Source organism: Cucurbita maxima, unplaced genomic scaffold, assembly GCF_002738345.1.
Source record: "Cucurbita maxima cultivar Rimu unplaced genomic scaffold, Cmax_1.0 Cma_Scf00001, whole genome shotgun sequence".
Taxonomy (NCBI): domain Eukaryota; kingdom Viridiplantae; phylum Streptophyta; class Magnoliopsida; order Cucurbitales; family Cucurbitaceae; genus Cucurbita; species Cucurbita maxima.
Genome location: NW_019272017.1, coordinates 190351 through 213766, shown reverse-complemented (window position 1 = coordinate 213766; position 23416 = coordinate 190351). Strand labels below are relative to the sequence as shown.

Genomic DNA, 23416 nt, shown 5'->3' with positions numbered 1-23416 from the left:
GTGTAGTTTGTGAGTGATTGATTTTGTGCGATGATCGTTTTTTAGAACCTTGCCGTAGAATGCTCAAATTATAATCAAACAGCTTTGTTGCTGATTGAATCGGTATTTCAAGCATCAAGGTTAAAGGTTCTATAAAATTGAATGTATTAACGATGTTATTATCTTTTTTCAAGATTGGATTCGATTATGGAAGGAGATGGCAAAATTTGATTTAACACTAATTTATATATAAGTTTCCCCCAATTTTTGAGTTGTCTGGTCTGTCTATGGTTTTGCAATCGTTTCTCCATTCATTAGGCTCATGGAATTGGAAGCTTTTTTCAGGATGGATCAGTTGCGGATTAGTTTTGATTTAACCTATGAGTAACCTCTGAGTAGGTAGGGGTATCAAAAGAGTTACAATGGGACACAACGGAGTAATAAAAAAGTTTATTATCTGAAGCAACCATACACCATTTAATATAAAGATATAAGAAAATGAATTTGAAAAGCGATTGAGCAACATTAAGGAGGGACTACTCTTCTAATAAAGGGGTGGAAGAATGACAGTGAGAACAACCGTGGCCGCATAGAGAAAAATGAGAAGACCAGTGAAGTTGATGATAAGGTTTTCTTGGGTGTGCCCTAACAAAAACCAAGTGTCCAAGCTTTGAAGCAGCCCTAGTTCAGCAGTGCAGGTTGCCATTAAGAAGACGAATATTCCAAAGTAAACGTGCCATGGCATTAAGCTGGCTCTCCTCCTTGATTCTGCTCCGGGGAAGAAGTACGCAAAGAAGCCCACTACCCACTGTGCGTATCAACATCATAATAATTAGCAAAGAAAAGATATCAAAGTCTGGAAAGAGGGAGATGGCTGGGACGACGAACCTGTAGACCGTACAAGCAAACGGTGATCAAACCAAACCAAGAGTGCAAAGAAACAAGATTCTTCAACTGGATGTCACGGTGAAACTTGAAACTCATACAAATCCCAAAAATTGCAGCAGCTAATGCTATTGCATGCAACCCCAAATGCACCACTTTTCTCCAGTATTTTTTTGCTGGTATTGACTTGTATGCCATTATAGCTGCGCCATATCCCAACCATAAATATTATTAAGATTTATTCTTGACTTCAAATCATTAGTAATTTCCCTTACCTTGCCCTCCAAATAGGATGAGTCCAATCACCATTAAAAGCACATGCAGCTGAAGAACAAGAATGAAAAATTCATCAAACCTTCGCTTGTGAAACCGCTAATTAAAACTATAGAAGAAAGGAAGTACATTTAGAATCTTGAGCTTGTTATCTGATTTGAAAGCAACCCCTTCTCTGAAATGGAGGATCCATACAAGAATCAAGACTGCGATAGATATGGCCACCAAATGACCCAACAAAGTGACTGGCCTCGCCATTATGTTGAAGTTTCGTTTGAACGCCATTGTAATGGCCTAAAAAGGCTGTATATATTAATGAGAGGTTGAGAAGAATTGGATTGGGAGGCATATATATATACATATGCATGGATATATACTATGTTGATGTCTCAGATTCAACTTTGTTTATCACAATCAACGACAACCAAAGCCAAAGCCAAAGCAAAACCCACCGCCTAAGGCCGGCAGCTCTCCGCGTGGAAGAACTTTTAATCATCTCATATACAAAATGCTTCGAGCTTATAACATTGACGAACTGCTATCCTATTCAAAACGACATGTCGTCTACCTTGTTTAAATGCTCGTGGGCCTCTATTTATGTAACTCTCTATCATGGGCTTTTGGTTTACTAAAAGGCCTTTTCACGTATAGCATTGTATCCCTATTTTTTCTTTTTTTAATATTCAAATATGTTTTTAAAAAAATTTGTAGATGTATTAAATACAAAATTATAAATTTTAGACAATACTAATTAGTAGGTCAACCATTCATTAAATACAAACTTGAAAGGTCAGTATTGGTTTTTGTTTTTTGTTTATTTTGGAAAATGGTGCGTTTTATTACCATTTCTTTATATTGTTTTTTTCTTTATGTTTAGAAAATGTTTGAATGCATAGTGAAATTATAAAATAAAAAGAAGGAAAGAAACAAAAAATTACATCAAAGTTTTTTTTAGAAAAAGCAATATGTATTATAATATATTATATATTAAACGTAGATGCAAAAATTGTATTAAATTCATGGAACTGCGGATATACAACAGACAAGGAGATGTGGAGCCCTACTTTGTTTCCACCAGGCACTGTCTGAGTGATAATTTATTGATATCGAATATAACATATTCTGAAAATAAATAAAAATTTTATCTGTGTATTTTGTGAATTTTTTGAATTCTGAACTTTTAAATAAATCAATAAATTTTCAGATCAGGTACTGCAAGGAAGACCAGTTTTTAAAATTAAGAAGTACAGGAGGATTAAAAAGAGAAGAAAAGGGGAAAAAACAAGAAAACCCAGTGTTTTAAGGTGGTGAATAAATCAATAATTAAAAAGGGGAAGAGAGGAATTTGTGAAATTTGTAGAGCCGTGGTTTTCGAGATTCTGCGTGGGACCCACTCCGTTACTGGACTCAGGACACAGGACACGCCAGATGTCTCTAACGGCTACTTCTTCTTGTTCTCTTATTTATATTGCTTATTTATCCGAAAAAGAAAGAAGGAAAAAAACAAAATACGTGGTGGGGGAGAGGTTCAACGTTCATCATCGCAATCGCCCACTGCCACCCGCGTTGTGGCAGTGGACGGTCGCGTAGTAGCAAGTAACCCGAAGTCCCCACGCCTGTTTCCCATTATTATTATCATTATTAGTTACTATTAATCTTACTGAATCGATAAAGGCAAAGGTAGTTAAATTTTGAGTAAAGGGGAAAAAAGAAAGACAATGAAGCCGCAGCAGGAGTACGGAGGCGGTGCGCCTTACAAATGTCCGACCTCAATTGACACGTTGCAAATCCTTCAAAATATACCCTATTCTCCAATATATATTTAATTTAATACATATTCATTTCAAAAAGTCACCTATAACATACACTCCCATATAATATATATTCATTTACATTGCTTCGACTATTGATCACGTCTTTTCAAGAAATTAATTAAATTACTGGACTTACTCCTCACCCAATACGAGTTTTTTATTTTATTATTTTTAATGCATTCTTATATATATATATTAAAACATAAATGATCGTTTCTCCAAAAATTATGCATTCTAACCACTGTTTTGTTGAGAAATAATTGTAAGGCATCATGTTTCTGAAATTACACCAAAATATATTATACTTGAGTACGTAAATTTGAACGAAATTTAAATTATATAAAAACAGGAATTTTGAAGCATCTTTTGAAGGAAGACATTTTTGGTTCCATCGGTGCTTGCCCTTCCCTTCCACTTACATTACACGCCAACAAAGCGCCTCTTCTGCTCTTCTGCGACCTTTTTCTACCCATTTTCTTCCCTCTTTTCCCACCCCTCTTTTTCTCTTCTTCTTTTCTCCCCATGGCTCTCTCTTCCTTCTCCTTCCTCTGTTTTCCCCTTTCCTTCATTCTTCTCCTCCTTCCCTCTTCTTCTTCCCCTCCAAATCTTCCAATCCTCTTCTTCGACGAAGCCTACACCCACTTGTTCGGCGATGACAATCTCCTTGTTCTCAAGGATGGAAAATCGGTGCATCTGCATCTAGATGAACGAACAGGTTTTCTCTTTCTCTCTTTCTTACTTCCCTTTCATTTTCTCTCTTTGTTGCTGGTTTTTTAATGTGGGTTTTTTTTTTTTTTTTTCTTTCAGGCGCGGGATTTGTGTCCCAGGACCTTTATCTTCATGGGTTCTTCAGTGCTTCCATTAAATTGCCTGCGGATTACTCTGCTGGTGTTGTGGTTGCTTTTTATGTGAGTATGGAAATTGGAATTCATTGGGTTTTTTTTTCTGGAAATGGAAATGGGTTGAAGTGTACTCTGTTTAAGTTCTTAATAATCTTTAACTGTTTCAATCCATGAGTTTCTCATGATTTGACAATATGGGTGTTTCTCTTCATTTGATTTTGTTCTGTATTCTTTCACTCTGTTTTCCGTGTGTATTAGTGGGGCTGTTAATGTGTTAGGGTTGTGATAAAGAACTTACTAAACACAACTTACTTCAGGGGTATTAATATGGAAGATCTTTTAAAACTTAACCTTTAGCAGTTTTTTATTTTTTATTTTCCCTTTAATTATTATTATTATTATAAGAAATATCGCATTTTAATACTTGTTTCTACCCTCTGAAAATGGTTTTAAGTTCTCATCCAACAAACACTTTCAGAGTTTTTAAATGTGATTAAATACATTGCTTTTAAGGGGTTACCTAACAAACACTTCAGTTCTTAGACACAAGCATAGGGCACCTAACAAACACTTTTCGTGTTCAAAGTGTTTTTGGAGAGAATTATAGCAAATCCCAAACATACTCTTAGTTGTTCAGGTTAAAATTTTAACTTCCATTGCAGTGAATTGGACGTTGGACTCAACCTGTAAGTTGAGTTGAATTTGTTCAGTTGTTGGGGTAATTTATTCAGAATTTTGTTAAAATGTAGCGGAAATGTTAGTAACTGGGGTTAGTAACTCAATAGAGTAACTGTGGGATGACAGATGTCGAATGGCGATATGTTTGAGAACAACCACGATGAGATCGATTTCGAGTTCTTAGGGAATATCAGAGGAAAAGAATGGAGGGTTCAGACTAACTTTTACGGCAATGGAAGCACCAACGTTGGCAGAGAAGAAAGATATGGTCTTTGGTTTGATCCAGCTGAAGATTTTCATCAGTACAGCATTCTTTGGACTGATTCTGTCATTATGTAAGCTATTTCATATGTTTTTTTTTTCTTCTCAGAGAGTTTGGAATCTCCCATGTTTTGTTTTGTTCTTTTAATGATGTTTTTCCAGTGCCATTAGCCATTTGGAAATTAGATTCAGAAAGAAAATGATTTTTTGCTCCCTCCTCCCCCTATGGTTTGTTCGGTGCCGGCTGTTTTTATTGATGTTCTAAAACTTGTTCTTTCTTTTGGTTCCTAAACTTTCATATGTTTTGTTACAATGGTGTCTAAGCTTTCAGATGTTCTGAATGTTCATTCAACTAGTTTGTAAAAAGAATGAATCATTGATATACTGCTGAATGCTTCCACTGTTTTGTCATATGAAGATTTTATGTGGATGAAGTTCCTATAAGAGAAGTTAAAAGAACAGCTTCAATGGGCGGTGAGTTTCCATCCAAGCCAATGACTTTGTATGCAACAATTTGGGATGGTTCAGGCTGGGCCACCAATGGAGGCAAATACAAGGTAAACTACAAATATGCACCCTATGTCGCCCAGTTCTCCAAATTTGTATTGCATGGTTGCACAGTCGATCCGATTGATCTGCACTTCTCCAAGTGCGACGACCTTACACAGAACTCCGAAGCCACCATCCCCAATGACATCACAACTGCTAAAACAAGAAAAATGGAGAGTTTCAGGAGGAAGCACATGACGTACTCATATTGCTATGATCGTCTTCGATACAAGATCCCTCCAGCAGAATGTGTCATTGTACCTCAAGAAGCCGAGCGACTTCGAAAGTTTGACCCTGTAACATTTGGAAAAGGGCGGCGGCACCACCACCGTGGGAAACACCATCACTCTAGCCAGGCTGAGTTNGGGGGGGGGGGGGGGGGGGGGGGGGGGGGGGGGGGGGGGGGGGGGGGGGGGGGGGGCAATAATTTCCGGCTGTTTGATTTAGATGGGTCTGTTCTTTTTTGTGTATAAAAATATAGAGACAGTTGGAGGAGTATAGATTTTATTTAGGAATCAGATGTGTTTCATGCGGTTTGTTTAGTATGTATAGTTAACACCATTAGGATTTTCCATTGATGTTATAGGTGGTTGTTGACTTTANTTTTTTTTTTTTTAATGATGATTTATGTTTTTTTTTTTTTTTTTTTGTGAATTTACTTCAAATAACATAAATTAAATGAGATAGAAAGACAAGTCAATGAACCCGAAAATCTGTATAAACACCCAAGCTTTTGATGTCTCAAAACAAAATCAATATGTAGTCAGTTAGCTAATGCTGGTGCTATCCGTTCCACTTCATGGAAGTCTTTGAAATTACGTTAAAGAGTGTGGTTAATCTTAATCCATGATATACCAGAGTTATGTTTCTACATTTGGAAAGTATAGAATACTGTGACTTTTCAAATCTCTCTTAAAGAAGAAGAAGATAATATCCAAAGTGGCATTAGGAATGAGTTTTCCCATCTAACCAAGAATTGTTTTGGACAACACAAAAAAGGAATGAAGTAAAGGATTTTGAAAGGGAACTCCCCTTGTTCTCCTTGATGGTAGTAGCAGTTTGATGGTAGTAGCAGTTTGATGGTAGTAGCAGTTTGATGGTAGTATCAGTCTTTGAATGTTGCCGCTATCTACATTTTGCTTGTGACTAACTCATTCAAGTCTGCAGCCGACCTGCTTTTCTTCTCTCTTTTCTTTTTCTCTTTAAGTAATGCATTTTTCTCCGTCTTTAAGCTTCTCCACCTCCTGCATTTTGGGCCTCCACATTCTCACTTTTCTCCTCCTCCTCCTGCTGCTGCTTTGGTTGTTCTTCCTCCGTCTTCTTACAACTCCCACTTCCATCCATGCTTCCATTGCATTCTTGTCTTTGAGGTTTTGCTTCAGATTTTTCCCCTGGAGAAGCACCTCCATTGTGATCAGATTCCGTCGGACCATTTTCCTTTTCTGCAAGGGAACTCGTTTCCACTGCGGAGTTTGGCATCTGTTGAGGAGATGGAGCACTGGAAGCACCTGGAGGAAGGAATACTCCAGTGCCAGGAACAGGGAGACGTGGCGGAGGATGCCTTGGATGAGCAGCAGGCCATGCAGGTGGACCCGTTGGAATTGGCACGGAAGGAGGGAAAGGCATAGGTGGTGGTGCTACAGGAGCCACCATTATTGGTGGGATGCCATTTTGTGGTGGCAATTGAGGACGAATGGGTGGCACAGGTAGAACGCCTGTCGATGGACCCATAGGGTAATGCTTCTGTCCCGGGCAAGGACGAGCATTGGGTGATCTAGCTGATGGAGGGCCCCAACTGGAATATGAACCTAAATTCAAAGATGTGCGTTGCCCATCAGCTGGTCCTGCTCTTTTTGGTTGTGATTTGGTCAAGGTAACAAGTATCCGTTGCTTGCGCATAGCAGGAATTGCATGCTTAGCAAAATCTGCAGATTTTCCTTGCACCACAAGGAGGCTCCTGTGTTTTACAATGAAACACAGACAGTACATATCAGGAAGAGGATGATCAACATAAGAAAGTAAAAGTAAACAGAAAAAATGTAAATACGAGGCAGAGGATGAAAGAAGGTTCAGAGAAATATGCAGATTGAGAATAAAATAGTTACCCACCCCGGTGCAAGAGACAATGTCTTAGCCCCTCTATAATTGCCAGAATGGTCTGAACCAAGTACTCTACCAAAGCTCATTTCACATTCAGTTAAAAGGAGGACACCAACAGGCCTCCCAAACCATGGTGGCCAGACATGAGGCTGAGAATGATCACCCTGAGGATATCAACCAATAAGAATATTAGTCTACACCATACACTGATGAAAACTTGCAACAAAAAAAAAAAAAAAAAAAAAAAAAAAAAAAAAAAAAAAAAAAAAAAAAGGGGTAGAAAGGCATAGGGAAAAGCCTTATATTGTGTTGGGTGATTCAAAATGGAAGTAAAGAGAGTGACAAAAACAAGACAAAGAATCAGACAGAATCCGAGGAATTTTTATGCTTTTTTACTCAGCTTTGACCATGTTTGAGCCCACCTCTCTCTCTCTCTCTCTCTCTCTCATTTTACACTCCCACTTCAACTTCAGTACTCTTTGCATGNAAAAAAAAAAAAAAAAAAAAAAAAAAAAAAAAAAAAAAAAAAAAAAAAAAAAAAAAAAAAAAAAAAAAAAAAAACAGGTAGGCGATTAGTGACCTCGTTATAAAAGTCAATGATGCAGGAATCGGGTTTCACTGTCATCACTTGCTCCCAAACCAAGCAATCAATGAGATCTTGAAGCAATGAGGGGATGGATTCTATTCTTCTATCTGTAAAATTCACAAAAAATGGAGATTTAAAATACTACATCGAACAGAAACTAACATCAGCATATATTTTTATTGCTATATAGCTCAACTAAATTTAAAAAATTGCAATCCAAATCAAAGATAATGGTAAATGCCTTTTGAGAGCCCTGAAGAATTGGCGTCATCATGAGCTGCATCTGCAATCGGGAAGCCTAGCTGGATCATCTCTCTCCCATGACCCTTCATCGGTCTTTTCGAGACAATATATGTCGGACCTGATTTTGTGGCAGAGAAAAATACAGTATTATTCAGTTTAAGAAAATTACGCAATATACAAAAGTTGTCCATATTTATGTAGCATTCACTTGCATAATTGTGAGGTACTAAGATATGAAAGTAGTTCATTAGATTCTCAACAAAAAGAAAGAAAACAGTGAGCACAAGGTTACAATGTTTCCAACAACCACATTTAAGTGATTGTTCCCATTCTTAAATTCACTATCTCGAGGCTGTATGTAATATAATTGTCATCTGGTTCACAATTGGATAAACCTTCACAAAACCCATATTAGTTGAAATTTATTTTGATAACTTCCTTTATTAAAAAGAAGATATCGATTTTCTTAAAGTAACATAAATATAGTCACAAGCTGAGCTAAAAAGAACAAGAACTTGCCTTGGAGTTGCCCTCTCTTTCCCGAAGCCCTCAAATCATTCACCAATGAAAGAAGCTTTGAAACCTCAATATCATCCAATAATTCTTCATACAATTTCAATCCATCCATCACATTAACCTATAGTAGAAGAAGAATAAAATAATAAGAAGTGAATCAGCCTACCATGTCAAGCTAAATGTGAAAGACTCTTTCCTTCACAGAATCCCACAACAACCAATCCAAGAACCAAATTCAGGATAAAATTAAACAGTTATACCGTCTTTCCATCAAATATCTCATTGGCAGCAAAGGTTCTTGGGGCTGTGGCAGCATACTGCCTTGCGTTCCGGCTTTGAACAGACTGCAGCCCCTTATCTGGGGAAAGAGTTGGTTGATAACAGATTATAATGATGCCCTTTCATTGGTAAAAAATATATTTTTGATAATTCCACTACAAGTGGGCTAAAGCAGCAAAATTAAATTAAATGATTTCTGATACAATTGTTTGTAGTTTCTAACTAGATCAACTACAAATATGATTTAAGGAGCAAGTACTCGCCTCTTTGACTTGAAGAACATCCATCATCAGTAGGTTCAACTTGAGATTCTTTATTGCTTGCATTGTCTTCTAAGTTTTCTGCACACTTGGGTTTGCTATTACTTTGGTCCTTCCCATGAGTGTCTACCCAACAAACAAGCTTGTCAAAATTAAGATGTACTCCTATTTTCAATAACACAATATATAGCTGAAGTAATTCAAACCTCTAGGAATGAAATAGAAATAACAAGAATCATGTACATTTCAGTGAACCACTGCAAAATATAAAGTAGAACTAAAATCGGAAGTGGATGAAAGCTTGGACTTTTTCATTTCCTTAGATGGGACTTTCCGAAGCTTATCACATCCAAACATATCAACCATATGTGCCATGCAGCAAAGATTTTTGGGGTTAAAGAAAAGTACCATCTCACCTTTTCTACAATCTTATCCCTAGTCCTAAACGTAGTTATTGATAGCAACATGTAAAATTATAACACATTTAATACAATAAAATCAGTTCATAAACGTAACGCAAAAGACACACAGATCATACAATCAACATGTCTCTTCCTTTTTGTTTTAAATTTTCTTAATCAATGCAAAACAGGGCAATGCCTTGTACAGGTAACACCAAATACATTTTACTATTTGTTCCTTTCCCTTTAATAATAGATTATAATATGAAGAAACAAGTGTATTTTGCTATTTTAACAAGCTTATCTGTTACGCTCAAAGTCAATCCTTAAAATTGAATAACAAGTTTGACCCAATGTCTCTAGGTCCCTAAACTTTACAAACTTGAACTTTTAAGGTTCACCATCCAATTAGACACAGTCCATGAACTAAACTTCTAATTTAGCCGAAAATAAAGTTCATGCACGATCAAACGTTGATAGTGGAACAAAAGGTTACCTTTTATGTCCTCAGCTGACCCTGAATCCTTATCATTCAATTTACCATCCTCCCCCGTTGCATTACTTTCCTCGCATGTATTACTTACTTGCTCAACCTTCCTAGAGCCTACAAAACTTGAAGAATTCCCACCATTACAAGACTCCGCACAAGTGACCATCTCTTCCTTGACTGTGGCTTCAAGGCGATGGCCATGCTGCTGATCCTGCTGATGCTGCTGCTTAAATGCTGGCCCAGGTCTCCTAAACAACTTCGACCCCACTTTCATAGGATCAACAAACCTCTGCTGCCTTCTAGAGGTGACCTGCTGAAGTGCAAACATCACTTCTGCCACTGAAAAGTACTGCTGCATATGAAGCACCGGCGTCCAATTGCACCGCCGTTGCTGTATACACCCAATAACAACATCATATTCCCCAGGCTCTCCCACAGCACGCAAATGATGGCAAAGGGCATCAATGATCGCATTCGAAGCAGCAAATTCGCCTCGGAACCATGAGATAAGCCCATCACGCTCATCAGGATACCAGGGGCGGGGGCGGTGCTGATGGATCTCACCACCGCTCACCGCAACTCCGCCACTGCTCTGAAACGGAACTTTATCGGAAACACCCACATTTCCCGATGGCATTGCCATGAGAATCCCTGACGAGAAAAAAACACTAAACCCGCATATAGAGTAGAATATCCTCAAATTTGAGATCCAATATGAAACAGTACAAAATGAAAGCCTTTAAGAAAAGAAAAAAAAGACACAAAACCAGGCCAAATGTTGAATTAGAGGTCACAAAATCAAATGTCACAAGAATTGCTTAAAATCACCACTACCCATTAATCATAAACAAAAGTGAGTAATGTAGAAACTAAGAGAACACGCATTCAAGTGGGTTATAATCTACTGGTTTTCCTACATATTCAACCGATCCAAGGAAACTACCTGAACCATAAATTAAGAAGCTTGATTCTGGGAATTGAATAACGCGGTACAGAAGAATTTAGCTGCCATGGATCCTACTTGTATCAGATCTGCAAAATGGGGTTTGAGAGAAAGGTTGTTTAGAATCTGTGCTTGTGAATAATGAAAAAAGAGAGAATTAGGATAAGGGTTTGGAAAGTGAAGACTGGGGATGGATTTATTGAATACATGAGTCTTAAATGGTCTCTCTCACTGCTAAAGAAAAAAACTGGTAATCGGAGAGGGACCAGTTAAGACTACTCTCAAATTGTTCAACTCAGAAGGGTATTTTGGTAACTTTGTAGTTAAGAGTTCCCGGACTTTATTGCCTTTGATGACGTTCAAAGATTTAAGCTTTTGAAGTAAATCTTGATTTATTGTGAATAAGATTTCCTTATTTTATTTTAAATTCGGATTTACCCTAAAACTCTTTTAATAAATGATTTGTGAATTTAATGTATAATTTGTTTTCATTCCCTACCTTCGGGATTTACATTATTTAATTAGGATATTAGCTTAATTTTCAAAACAAATATTAGCTTAGTTAAAAAAGTAGTCTTATTTTGTTTTTTTAGATATAACTATATCTCTTACTCCATTCCTTCTAATATCTCTGTCAAATTATTTTGCAATATTTTATGGAAATTCCAATATCAAAGGTATTTTTCTTAAAATATTAAATATTAAATAATCATAGATGTCGGGATGCAATGCATCGCTTTCATACATATATTTCATTTATATTATTTCCATGTACACCATACTTTTTAGGCATGCATCAGTTTCATTCGCATACGTTTAAAGAGCACCAAACATCAATCACCTTCGTTCCCTCAAAATTGTTTATGCCAACCACTGACATCGAAATTGTTTATGGAGTGGTATGAATCTGTAATTTAAATGATTGGAGTGGAGGTGAATAACATAAAATAAAATCATTTTTTATTGCTTTTATTGGCCACACGATGATTGAGTTCTCGTTAATTTATAAATGGCCCCGACCCTGTTTTAAATTTTGCACTTTTTTAAAGATTATTTTAAGTTTATTAGTATTAATCTGTGTGCTTTTTACTTGGAGTTTGGTTAATTTTTGGCGAGGGTTGTTCTTAAAAGTTGATGAATTCGGATAGGAGAGTATCCAAATCTGGAAAATATTAGACGAAATTGGTAATGGAAACAAAAATTAATAAATGGGAACACGTGTCAGATTGTGGAGCCCCCGTTCTCCAGTTCCCACTCCCACCCCACACACTAATTCAATTCATGTTTTACCTTTGGGAGCCTCTTCTTTTCCTCTCCCATTCAATTCACTCACCAACTTCCTGACCCTCTCTTTCATGCATTATTAGTGTCACGCAGGCAGTACAGATCCATGCCAATGCCCCCGCTTCTTCAATCTCCACCTATAACTCCTCTAATTCCTCTTCCTTTCCTTCTCCCAATTTCATTCCTCAACCAAACCACACCACCTGTTTCTGTTCGATCTACCAGCTTCACCCTCTGGAAATGCCAATGCGACCTTGTTAATCCGCGGAGGAGCTCCTCGGTATCGCAGAAATTCGGAACTCGCCGGTTTCAGTCCAAGTTGGAGAATCGGTGTGGGTTTTTTGTTTGGTGGTTCGAGAAATTTTGGATTCGTTTAGGCTTTTGTTTCAGTGTTTTTTCAAGTTTGGTTTTGGGGGATTCAATAGTGTCCGCAGGTTTTGAATAAAGAATTAGAAGCGAACCATGGGGAGGAGCGGAGAGTCGTTTAATTTCTCGTTGGCGAGTTCAGAGAGGGGTTCACGTGAAGGATTTGACACGATGTCCGTGAGTTTTTACCGGTGAATGAGCGTCTCCAGTCGGTGGTTTCCCGAGGGCGTCGCCATTGGAGGGCATCTTGTTCTGAACTTCATGTCTACAGAAGGTGAAACTGTTTGCAATTCCAATCCGAGTGAGGTCCAAGTGGTAGATGACTCTGTTTTTTTTCCTTGTTTTAGTCAAAGATACTTAAGCCTATGAAAAGGACTCGAACTGGCGCGATTTTGGTTTTTCTTGGACTCTGTGAGTATGATGGGAGTTTGAAGGTACAGTGAAGAAAAAGGTTTCTGAGAGTAAAGGCGCCAACAGCGAGCAGATGAAAGAGAGGGGAATATTGCTTGCTTTGAAGATGTTTAATCCATTTTTGCATCGGTTGTTAGCTTGAATGCTGTTCTTGGTGATACGGGAGGATCTACTTCGCAGTTGAGATCGTGATTTCAAGGTGTTTTCTGCGATGAAACTTACGGTTTTGAGGTACTCTCCATTTTTCTTGGTCTTGTTGGTTTGTGTACTGCCTCTGGTTCGAGCTGGAGATGCAGAAGCTCTGTTGGCATTGAAAGCATCTCTCGACCCTGGGAACTCGCTGCCATGGCGAGGAAGTTCCATCTGCAGCTGGCAAGGCGTAAAAGAGTGCACAAATGGACGGGTAACTAAGCTCGTTTTGGAACATCTAAATCTCTCTGGTGTTCTTAACGACAAAATTTTGAATCGTTTAGATCAGCTTCGTGTTCTTAGTTTCAAAGGAAATTCACTTTCCGGTCAAATCCCTGACCTTTCGGGTCTCGTTAATCTCAAATCCCTCTATCTAAGTGACAACAACTTGTCCGGCGAGTTTCCGAGCTCCATCTCCGACCTTCACCGCTTGAAGGTCGTCGTCGTTTCCGGTAACCAAATATCTGGCCCCATTCCAGACTCGCTGCTGAAACTCCGGCGTCTCTATGTTCTACACCTTCAGGACAACCAATTCAGTGGCTCCATCCCTCCTTTCAAGCAAACCAGTCTTCGATTCTTCAATGTCTCTAACAACCGACTCTCCGGCGACATCCCAGTAACCCCCACCTTGGTCCGCTTCAATGTGTCGTCATTTTCCGGCAACCTGGAACTTTGCGGAGAACAAATTCAGAAGCCCTGTGGAAATGTTGCCATTACGCCATCATCGAGTCCCTCTTATCCGCAAATCACTGGCTCAAGCTCGTCTTCAAGACGCACCAAATTGGTCAAGATAATAGCAGGAAGCGTTGGTGGGTTTGTCGGACTTCTATTGATCATTCTTCTACTGTTTATGATTTGCAAATGCAGGGAAAGAAAGAGTCTATCCGAGGTCAGAAACAAAGGAATCGACGACGAGGGAATGAGGATGGAGGAAGCATCTGGAATCTCCGCCGGCGGCAGAGGAGGTAATAATGGAGGAAAGCAAGGGGGATTTTCATGGGAAAGTGAAGGACTAGGAAGCCTAGTGTTCTGTGGAGCAGGGGATCAGAAAATGACTTATAGCTTGGAAGATCTGTTGAAAGCTTCGGCGGAGACTTTGGGCAGAGGGAGCATGGGAAGCACATACAAGGCTGTGATGGAATCTGGGTATATTGTTACAGTGAAACGGCTGAAGGATGCAAGGTACCCTCGAGCAGAGGAGTTCGGACGGCAGATGGAGGTTCTTGGGCGGCTCAGACACCCCAACTTGGTCCCTCTCAGGGCCTATTTCCAGGCTAAGGAAGAACGCTTGCTCGTATATGATTATTTCCCTAATGGCAGTCTCTTCTCTCTCATCCACGGTAAGTGTCGGCCACCCTCTACTACACTTTTTAATCATTTCTTTGTTGAAATTTTACTGAATAATTTCTGCCACGAGTTGGGTTCTTACCGATTGTAGAGTGAAAATGGGTATTGCAAAGGAACAAAAAGACAATGGTCTTCCGTAGGCTATATATAACAATTAGGACAAAATTCATGCTAAAGTGTAGATATATAAACCTTAAATTCGCGTAAAATTAGGGCAGGATACTCTGGGAATTCATAGAAAAGCGTGGGGGACGCTCTAGTAAAGCTAACCTCGTGTTTTGCGGTAGACTTGGGGCAAAAGTAGAGCTTAAGACACACGGATCACGTGGCTTTCTCACACTTCCCGTTGCCTCTCAACTTCGGCCAGTTTTGACCTGTCCTCCAGTGGTCTTACCTTGTTGGGTCCTGATTTAGTTGACGTGCTTTGTTCGTCATCCACCCCTTTCATGTTCTTTTTCTTGGAACACATTGCTGGATGGATGTTAAAGGATAATGAAAAGAAAGGATTAAATATGGGTGAAAGGTCTTAATCGTTGTGCCCCTGAGAATGATAGTGGAGATGATTATCCATTCACTATTGTATCATTGTCGAGTGGTGGGCCGCGCATCATAACGATACCGTAGTACTCTACTGCATTCTACTAATTATGTTTTCCCACTGCATAGATCTGCCATATTTTGGAAGGATTGCCATCCAGCTTAATAACGACAATGTTCATTATTTTCCTGTCCCCATTTTTCAAATAACTGAATATGATTAAATAGTGTTATTGATTTGGGAAAGAGAAGAATATTAACCTTCTTCTGCCTGACAACTCATCTTTCAAAACCTCAGCTTCTTATGCTGGCGTTTCCTGTAGCTCTCCCCACTAATCTCCTGTCCATTTAGAGTTATGTGCTTAAAATATGCAATTGTTTTCATGCTACTCATAGTTTGTAGCACTTTACTTTATTCCCTTGATTTTCTCTCTCTTGTCTTTTTTCACTCGGATTTTCATCCCAACTCTGAGCTTGCCGAGTTGCTGACCGGAAAATTTGTCTGAACTTCTAGGCTAGTTGATCTTAAGGTTATCCCAACTCATTTTATCATTATTTTATTCTTCGCATCTTCTTTCATTGTGTAATGTACATGTCAAATGTACACTATTAATGTGCCCAAATAATTTTGGAGATAATATAATGTTTATTTTATGTCTACCCTTCTGGGACGCCAGTCATTAGAGAATACTAAACTGAGAATAAACCATCATGGATACTAACTGTTTGACAGAGATTGATAAGAAAGCCACACTCCCTCGTTCTTTTCTATATAATCTAGTTTGAGGTTGGTAGCTTTAGATGGTTCAGGCTGTTAGTTATTTTGTTTACTATTCATGATTAGAATTATTTTGGGTTTTACTTTAGTAATCTTTCACTTATCAATGAAATTTTTTGTTTCTTCTAAAAGAATTCGTGATACTTTTATGTGATTGTTTTCTGGAATTTCTAAATCCATCAACATAATGCTTATCCGGGCATTCTTAGTAAATTCCTCTTGCTTTCACCAATAATTTGTTTGACTACCATTAACAGGATCAAGAACTTCAGGCGGAGGAAAGCCTCTTCATTGGACATCCTGCCTTAAAATAGCCGAAGACTTGGCCAATGGTTTGTTGTATATCCACCAGAACCCTGGCTTAACCCATGGAAACCTGAAATCCTCAAATGTACTACTAGGATCTGATTTCGAGTCATGTCTTACTGATTATGGACTTAACTTATTCCGAGATCCCGATTCACTTGAAGAATCTAGTGCAACTTCACTCTTTTACCGAGCTCCCGAATGCCGTGACGTCCGTAAGCCAACCACACAACAAGCCGACATCTATAGCTTTGGTGTTCTTCTGTTGGAGCTTCTAACAGGGAAAACACCATTTCAAGATCTAGTCCAAGAACATGGTTCTGACATTCCCAAGTGGGTTAATTCCGTTAGAGAAGAGGAGACAGAGTCTGGGGATGATCCTGCATCTGGGAATGAGGCATCGGAAGAGAAACTTCAAGCTCTTTTGAACATTGCAATGGCTTGTGTTTCGCTTATGCCACAAAACCGACCAATGATGAGGCAAGTTCTAAAGATGATAAGAGATACAAGAGCAGAGGCTCAAATCTCATCCAACAGTAGTGACCATTCACCAGGTAGCTGGTCTGATATTGTCCAGAGTTTGCCCAGGGATGAACATTTAGGTATTTGAATGGCCTCCAAATTTACAAGTTTACACTTTGATTATCATTGTCGTTGTCGTTGCTATTCTTGATTTTCATTTTCAAGGCATATTTTATTATTATTCTTCTTGGATGGTAGAGAGTGTAAAGTTGTTAGATTTTATTGGTAAAGTGTTTCTTCTGTGGGCTAGTTTCGTCAAAACAAGAAGCAGAGCTGGAGCGAGCTGATGCACTTGGTTCATCCTCGTCTTGCCGTTCATTTGATAGGAAATAAGTAATTCATCCATCAGACGAACAGACAGAAAGTGTAGAGCATGTTTAGGTGATTCAATGTCATTAGTCCAATTCCAATGATTTGCTTCATATTCATCAAATATTTATACATTTCACACATAAGTGCAATTTATGATGTTTTGCTTTCCATCAATAATGGTTGCGAATTATTTGCTTCATACTGTTCTTGAGGGAGTTGATTGACTGGAACGGAAGTCGATATTCAACAGAAAGAAAAGGATGAGCAACCCTACATGGTAAGAAACCAAAATACTTATTGTTCCTCTCTTTTTACTTTTTTATTATATTATTATTATTTTTTTAAGTATTTTTTTCCAAGAAAGAACACAATTTTTCCCATAGTAACTATTTCTCAATTGGCTAAAAAAATAAAAACTCTTCTGTGTTTCGAACACTCAATTTTTAAATTAACAAATAAAAGTATATTTTAGTTAAATTGTGAATTTAGTTCTTATGATTTTTAGAGTTAGAGGTTTGTCTCACGGTTTGATAAAATATCATAATTACTTTTTATGATTGGATCTTAATTTTTGTGTGAACAAATCTGAGATATCTTGCAATAGCAATTGGCTACAACTTGGGAAACAATAGTTGGCAGTAATATCATATTTTCAAGACTACAAAAGTTGAAGTGCCCTTACTCTCTAGCCACAACAAAATGTGGTGGCTTTGGGACATACATCATCATCATCATCATCCGAGTCTGAGCCAAGGTCGAAGTCATGTCAACGTGATTCTATCTGCTTGCTCAGATCATTGAAGTACGAGAACATACTTAAACACAATTCATTATTTATGAGCTGAAGAATGGTATTCCATTAGACAACCATCTTATTCCGAATGGTTAATATGAAAGGGATAAATGAGAGTCCAATTTAAGATCCTTTATATGGAATACAACAACAATTAGAATGAGATTGTGTACTCAGGTTAGAACATTTCAACTATAAACATTTAAAATCAAATGACAATTAACACTACAATCAACTTACACTAAATGCAAGAAATTAAGTAAAATAAGGTAAAAAGGAGAGTGAATTGGCATTCAAGAGAGGTGTAGGCGAAAAAACTAGCAAGTATCAAACGTCGTAATATTATATTTTAATCATACTAGACCGCGAAAATGACGTGGGCTGCTGGTCATGGGAGCATTTGAGGCATATGGGAAAAGGAAATTGCTAAGCTTAGCATTGCTTATGGTCTTTATAAAACAATTCTGACCATTGTTAGTATTTGATAAAAGTGATTTAAATGTTAGAGACATGGCTGTAAATTATGGACCCCGTCTTTCATCCATCTGCCAAGCAGGGCAGAGAGGTAAAAAACATAAAAACTGACAAAACCAATGAAGAATCCAGAAATGGCAGGTTTGGTGCAGAAGAAAAGGACAATGCGGTTTTAGAGGAACTAGTCACCAATTATGCACAAAGGAAAGAACCAGCAGAGCATAAACAATTACTTAAAGAAACTAAATAAACAATCAGAGAAACATAGAACATTCTATTTCATATGGGCCTACTGCCAATCGGAGACAAACTTGCTAGACGACAACCAAAGGGCCCCCATGTAAACTTTTCTTGTCCCCCCAAAAGTCAGAAAGTTGAAGGCAGTTTTGGATGTTTCCCTTGCATCGTTTTCCACTTTATAGAGGCTTGGTCACCCATCGCTATAATATTAAAAGAAATTGAGAACGACCTTGCCTTCGTAAGTATGGAAGGAGAGAGAAACAATATTTTCGCGACAATTGTCACTACATGGTAGCCCCTTAACAATGTCCTCTTCTCTTCTCTTCTCTTTGTTTTCTTCCACTTGTGCTCTTCCTCCTCCCCACACTTTAACAACTTTTTCTCTCTTTCCAAAAACAGAGAATATAAACAGCACTTCTCAGTTTAATAACTTTTATAGGAAGGCCATATGTTTAAGGAAGATACCACAGTGATGAACTCCAATCCACCACTCTTCCATCAATATGGGTTGCTTTTGCAATCCACAGCTCATTTACAGCCACTTCAAAGTGGCTATCAACCAACTAGCTCTGTCCTGGAGGAATGTCAGCTCCCTCTTGTCGATCTTAAAGGTTTGGAAAGTGGCAAAGAAAAAGAGAGGATGGCTTGCAGTAGCGAGATTTTTGAAGCATCTGCAGAATGGGGATTTTTCCAAGTGATTAACCATGGGATACGCTCAGAGCTGCTGAGCAGAATGAGCAAAGAACAAATGAAGTTGTTTGCGGTGCCCTTTGAGAAAAAATCTACAAGTGGGATTTTGGATAATTCTTACAGATGGGGAGCAGCCACTGCAACCCAACCAAACCAGTTCTCTTGGTCTGAAGCTTTTCACATTCCCCTCACAAAGGTCTCTGAAGCTGACTGCTATGGCAACTTCATTCACTTAAGGTATAGATTTTATCACCCTTCTTCCAACTAGAAACTTCTCTTGAGCATTGTCTCAAATTTATTTAGTTCATATGTTTAAAACACAGTCTATTTAGCCTTTGAACTTACAAAAAAAAAAAAAAAAAAAAATCCCATTTCATTCTAGGTTATGTTTTTCTTTGTTAACATCAGAATGCTTAATATGACAGGCTGTTCGCCTGTCCAGTTGTTTGCTATAATATCGCACCAACTCAGCTAAGAGTCATATAAAAACATGTCACAATAGCGTTCCTTGATAGTTTCAATGACAATCACTAAACAAAGCATAATTCAAAATTTAACAATATAATAAAACAAATCCAAAACCCAACGTCTAAGGACTATACTCGTATTCTTTAACATCGTAATATTCACGCACTTGAAGATTTTAGGTCTTCTAGACATTTTCACAAACAGTTCGACAGCAAAAGTAATGCACTCCGATATCACAATCAACCAATGTACTAGATTACAAAAACAAAGAGAGTGCATTGCTCACTGACCTTATATCCTCGAACGCCAGGGAAGTAATGGAGGAACTGGCAACCGCCATGTCGAAGCTCGCAAGATCTCTAGCAGGAGTTTTAGTGGAGAGCTTGGGCCACCGGAAGGAAGTATTTGAAGATATGTGCGATGAGAGCACATGCTTCCTCCGGTTGAATCACTACCCAATCTGTCCGTTTCCCGGCAAAGTTACCGGCCTGGTGCCCCACACCGATAGCGATTATCTGACCATACTTCATCAAGATTCCGGCGGTGGGCTTCAGCTGATGAAAGGGTCGCAATGGGTGGCCGTGAAACCCATTCCGGAAGCCCTTGTCGTCAACATTGGAGATCTTCTACAGGTACAAACTGAAACTCTTTCGAAGTATAATGGTTTGGTAGAGGAAGTAGAAATTGGGTATAAAAATATAGTTTGAAATGCAGGCTTGGAGCAACGATACGTACAAGAGTGTGAAGCATAGGGTGGTGGCTAACTCGGCGCGGGAAAGATATTCGACAGCATACTTCCTCTGCCCATCTGACCATTCTGGAATCGGGAGTTGCCGGCAGCCTTCACCATACAGACACTTCACATTTGGAGAGTACAGGAAGCAAGTGAGAGATGATGTGGAAAAAACTGGGTACAAAGAAGGGCTTTCCAGGTTTCGGCTGTAAATCACTCCAATAACAAATGGAAGTATCAATTTCAAGTACGCATAAACATCCAAACGATTAAGAACAATCACGTGCATCCGTATCTATCAAGGCTTTAAAAATAAGGGTTTAACCAGTACACATCTACATATCTAATCAGTGAGCTAATGCCACTTCCAATCTAATAAGAAGGTGAAGGGTTAAGATTCTGAAGAGCAATAGGAGAGATAGGCGAGCAAGCTACAGAGACTAGAAACAAAAGAATGCAAATTAGGAAGAACCAATGCTATCTAAAATGTGGGCGTTCCAACAACAAAAGAATTCCAAAAGATTGTTAAGTAGCTGATTTGATGTTTTACTCTTTGAACTTTTGTTATATGAATGTAATGAAGTTTTATTTCGTCTCTCATCATTATTTGTTTATATATCTATGCGACTAGTATGGATACCTTTATGTTTTTCGGATTTTATATAAAATAGAAAAAAATTATAACCAACACCTCTTAAATTCCTTTTAAAATTATATAAATTAAACTTTTTAACTTTTTTATTTAAATTATAGGTCAATTTTATAATTTAACATCTTATTTTCTATTTATTTTCCCTCTTATTTATTATTTTTAATTGCTTTTAACCCGCGTTCCGCCGCCTCCTCCTCCCTCCCATTTCCAGCCGCTGCTTCCCGTCCCTCCGCACGTCGTTCCTGCCCGACCCCATTTCTGCAGCTTCCGCTGCAAGCTACAGTGCCAGCCTTCTGTGAAATTGCCGCTGCCCCTGTCTCTCCGAGCAAACAGAGTAAGTTCTCTGTTTTTTTTCTTCTAAGAGACACAGCGGTTCAACCCTTAACCGCATCGCCGCCACTCATTTTTCAAAACCCAAGGTCTTATCTTCTGTTTTGTTTTTTAATCTGTTTCTTAGGGTTACGTTGATTTATTCTTTCACCGACGAAGAAGAACATCAATAACTTTTTCTTTTCTTCGTTGATTTTATCTTCAACCAATGTTGTATTAGTCCAAATGAAAACGTAAAACTAAGAACGTAAACCGATTGATCAATAAAACAAACTATAATTCTTATCCGAGTTAATTTATAAAGAGGAGACAATAACTCACCTTTAGTTTGGTTGGCTATCAAAAACTCGTTGGATCGAGATGTGGCATTTGAAAAGATTGAAATTAATGTTTATCGGTCGAAAAACTAATTGAGTTTGAGTTTGATTGAATGGCGTTGAATCTTCTTGAATATAGAAGAAACTATGGATGCCCATGAACTGGCATAGGGAGTTCCAAATCACAGCTGACAACAATTTTTTTTCTTGCATCCAAACACGTTCAAGGATTTCGAATTAGAACTGATTTGAAATCCTTCCAAATATAGAGGTTCAAACAGCGGTAAAGGAGAATAGATAAAGGTTACTGAAACCCTCGCCCCTTCTTTTTCCCTCTCCCTTGAGTTTTGATTTTGTTTAATAATGGGAAAGTCTGTTTCTGCTGCAACTTCCTGAAAATTTTATGCTGTTACGTTATATATATATATATATATATATATATGCATCAAACAGTCAATATTCATGGCGCAAGATAATATCAGGGAGAAACAGATGGTGAGAGTTGCTTCTGATGGAGGAACTGGGCGTCGTTTACCGCAGTGGATGCTGGGAGTTCGTGCTGATGACCAAGTACAGAGATCTAATGATGTAGATAACGACAAGAAGAGTCTTGAGGAAGAACTTGAATCTCAAGCTTCCCTAGCCAAGGAAGCAAATTCATTTAAGCGTCCTCAAAAATCTGTGTTACACCAACAGAAAGAGACTTTGGTGGAAGATTTCTGCACCCCAGAATGTGTTTCTAAGAAAAGAAAGGGAAGAAAACGAAAATCAAGTCGAATTGATGAGGCTGAGGATGCTGATGACCCTGAGGCAGTCCCAGCTATGAAATCAAATAGACTTAGAAGGAAGCTTGTGGACTCTGCTTTGGGAAAAAGAAAAGCACCAAAAAACCTGGGCACCAGAAGTGATGATGATATGGAACTGACCGTGGAAGATCTAATAGTCATTGCCAAAGAGGTTAGCCACTTTACCCTCTCTTGCATATCAAAGAAGACAACTTTATTTTCTTTTAATTCCAAGTAGTAATCAAGTCATGCTATGCCTAACGTTATTGTATGATTGTATGATTAGAGGATGACAGATACTTGAGATATTATGATTTCGTCTTTTGTTTTTTTGTTTATGAATTTTATGTTCGTTTCTCCACAATTTCTTTACTATGATTTTCATGTTTCTTGAGAAAACATTTGAAGTCTCCGTTAAATTCAAAAAGCAAAAACAAGTCTGTAAAAACTACCCATTGGTAGTTGTTTAAAACATTTGCTGAAAGGTTTTTTTTAATTTTTTTAATTTTCAAGCTTAGATCTCATTTGATAATCATTTGGTTTTGGTTTTTTTTATAAGTGTGCTTGTTTTCTCTTCATTTTCATTTCTCTACTGTGTTTAATCTTTCTTATGAAAAAAATTGAGTTCTTAGTCAAATTCCAAAATCAAAGCATGTTTTTGAAATGTTTTATCTATTTCACTTACTTAATAGTATGAAAATGCATTCATTGACTCGATTTATGATACTATCGGAGTGAAACTATCTTTCTTATTTTTCAAAAAAAAAAAAAAAAAAAAAAAAA

At 38.1% G+C, this 23416-nt stretch overlaps 6 protein-coding genes across 12 annotated transcripts in view; 4 read left to right on the top strand and 2 right to left on the bottom strand.

The window, feature by feature from the left end:
• Nucleotides 1–523: 523 nt before the first annotated feature.
• On the bottom strand, nucleotides 524–1728 carry LOC111485304 (probable ascorbate-specific transmembrane electron transporter 1). Its single transcript, XM_023132136.1, has 4 exons — nucleotides 1267–1728; nucleotides 1140–1188; nucleotides 868–1067; nucleotides 524–787 (listed from the first exon to the last, which is right to left on the bottom strand). Exons 1-4 carry the CDS (start codon nucleotides 1420–1422, stop codon nucleotides 524–526), a joined length of 669 nt encoding a protein of 222 aa, XP_022987904.1. The 5' UTR covers nucleotides 1423–1728.
• A 1618-nt stretch (nucleotides 1729–3346) lies between these two features.
• On the top strand, nucleotides 3347–6105 carry LOC111485295 (probable xyloglucan endotransglucosylase/hydrolase protein 28). The gene is made up of 5 exons (XM_023132125.1): nucleotides 3347–3666; nucleotides 3759–3859; nucleotides 4598–4806; nucleotides 5151–5642; nucleotides 6045–6105. The coding sequence occupies exons 1-5, from the start codon at nucleotides 3474–3476 to the stop codon at nucleotides 6103–6105; spliced, it is 1056 nt and encodes a 351-aa protein (XP_022987893.1). The 5' UTR covers nucleotides 3347–3473.
• LOC111478296 lies at nucleotides 6097–11390 on the bottom strand. Of its 5 annotated transcripts, XM_023122515.1 has the most exons (10): nucleotides 11307–11390; nucleotides 11100–11188; nucleotides 10163–10807; nucleotides 9269–9391; nucleotides 8987–9084; nucleotides 8730–8847; nucleotides 8209–8328; nucleotides 7962–8074; nucleotides 7391–7545; nucleotides 6097–7238 (listed from the first exon to the last, which is right to left on the bottom strand). In XM_023122515.1, the coding sequence occupies exons 3-10, from the start codon at nucleotides 10797–10799 to the stop codon at nucleotides 6509–6511; spliced, it is 2094 nt and encodes a 697-aa protein (XP_022978283.1). In that variant the 5' UTR covers nucleotides 10800–10807; nucleotides 11100–11188; nucleotides 11307–11390; the 3' UTR covers nucleotides 6097–6508. The 5 variants fall into 5 exon arrangements, with proteins under 5 accessions (XP_022978283.1, XP_022978291.1, XP_022978271.1 ...); XM_023122523.1 differs by lacking the exon at nucleotides 11307–11390 and having other exon boundaries at nucleotides 6097–6626; nucleotides 6660–7238; nucleotides 10163–11300; XM_023122503.1 differs by lacking the exon at nucleotides 11307–11390 and having other exon boundaries at nucleotides 10163–10893; nucleotides 11100–11300.
• A 1017-nt stretch (nucleotides 11391–12407) lies between these two features.
• On the top strand, nucleotides 12408–17321 carry LOC111483350 (inactive leucine-rich repeat receptor-like serine/threonine-protein kinase At1g60630). Of its 2 annotated transcripts, XM_023129537.1 has the most exons (3): nucleotides 12408–14689; nucleotides 16269–16919; nucleotides 17090–17321. In XM_023129537.1, the coding sequence occupies exons 1-3, from the start codon at nucleotides 13372–13374 to the stop codon at nucleotides 17170–17172; spliced, it is 2052 nt and encodes a 683-aa protein (XP_022985305.1). In that variant the 5' UTR covers nucleotides 12408–13371; the 3' UTR covers nucleotides 17173–17321. The 2 variants fall into 2 exon arrangements, with proteins under 2 accessions (XP_022985305.1, XP_022985314.1); XM_023129546.1 differs by having other exon boundaries at nucleotides 12409–14689; nucleotides 16269–17286.
• A 1723-nt stretch (nucleotides 17322–19044) lies between these two features.
• Nucleotides 19045–21056, top strand: LOC111483364 (gibberellin 2-beta-dioxygenase 8-like). The gene is made up of 3 exons (XM_023129557.1): nucleotides 19045–19585; nucleotides 20127–20448; nucleotides 20531–21056. Exons 1-3 carry the CDS (start codon nucleotides 19107–19109, stop codon nucleotides 20759–20761), a joined length of 1032 nt encoding a protein of 343 aa, XP_022985325.1. The 5' UTR covers nucleotides 19045–19106; the 3' UTR covers nucleotides 20762–21056.
• Nucleotides 21057–21364: 308 nt separating this feature from the next.
• LOC111483374 overlaps nucleotides 21365–23416 on the top strand; it is a 3364-nt gene continuing 1312 nt past the window's right edge. The window contains exons 1-2 of one of the 2 annotated variants that reach the window (XM_023129576.1): nucleotides 21365–21535; nucleotides 22331–22805. In XM_023129576.1, coding sequence (XP_022985344.1) covers nucleotides 22341–22805 — 465 coding nt within the window. In that variant the 5' untranslated portion in view covers nucleotides 21365–21535; nucleotides 22331–22340. Of the gene's footprint in view, nucleotides 22806–23416 lie in introns of both variants that reach the window. The other variant, XM_023129568.1, reaches the window with a different exon arrangement.

Bases quoted from the DNA above. Each gene is read 5' to 3' on its own strand.
- LOC111485304 (XM_023132136.1), bottom strand. From the start codon at position 1,422: ATGGCGTTCAAACGAAACTTCAACATAATGGCGAGGCCAGTCACTTTG. The intron at 1,189-1,266 runs GTACTTCCTTTC...CTTGTTCTTCAG, and splicing joins ACAAGCTCAAGATTCTAAAT to CTGCATGTGCTTTTAATGGT. The intron at 1,068-1,139 runs GTAAGGGAAATT...GATATGGCGCAG, and splicing joins CATCCTATTTGGAGGGCAAG to CTATAATGGCATACAAGTCA.
- LOC111485295 (XM_023132125.1), top strand. From the start codon at position 3,474: ATGGCTCTCTCTTCCTTCTCCTTCCTCTGTTTTCCCCTTTCCTTCATT. The intron at 3,667-3,758 runs GTTTTCTCTTTC...TTTTTCTTTCAG, and splicing joins GCATCTAGATGAACGAACAG to GCGCGGGATTTGTGTCCCAG. The intron at 3,860-4,597 runs GTGAGTATGGAA...GTGGGATGACAG, and splicing joins GTGTTGTGGTTGCTTTTTAT to ATGTCGAATGGCGATATGTT.
- LOC111478296 (XM_023122515.1), bottom strand. From the start codon at position 10,799: ATGGCAATGCCATCGGGAAATGTGGGTGTTTCCGATAAAGTTCCGTTT. The intron at 8,848-8,986 runs GTATAACTGTTT...CTTCTACTATAG, and splicing joins AGATATTTGATGGAAAGACG to GTTAATGTGATGGATGGATT. The intron at 8,329-8,729 runs GCAAGTTCTTGT...CCACAAAATCAG, and splicing joins AAAGAGAGGGCAACTCCAAG to GTCCGACATATATTGTCTCG.
- LOC111483350 (XM_023129537.1), top strand. From the start codon at position 13,372: ATGAAACTTACGGTTTTGAGGTACTCTCCATTTTTCTTGGTCTTGTTG. The intron at 14,690-16,268 runs GTAAGTGTCGGC...TACCATTAACAG, and splicing joins TCTCTTCTCTCTCATCCACG to GATCAAGAACTTCAGGCGGA. The intron at 16,920-17,089 runs GTATTTGAATGG...TCTGTGGGCTAG, and splicing joins GCCCAGGGATGAACATTTAG to TTTCGTCAAAACAAGAAGCA.
- LOC111483364 (XM_023129557.1), top strand. From the start codon at position 19,107: ATGTTTAAGGAAGATACCACAGTGATGAACTCCAATCCACCACTCTTC. The intron at 19,586-20,126 runs GTATAGATTTTA...CTCGAACGCCAG, and splicing joins GGCAACTTCATTCACTTAAG to GGAAGTAATGGAGGAACTGG. The intron at 20,449-20,530 runs GTACAAACTGAA...TTTGAAATGCAG, and splicing joins ACATTGGAGATCTTCTACAG to GCTTGGAGCAACGATACGTA.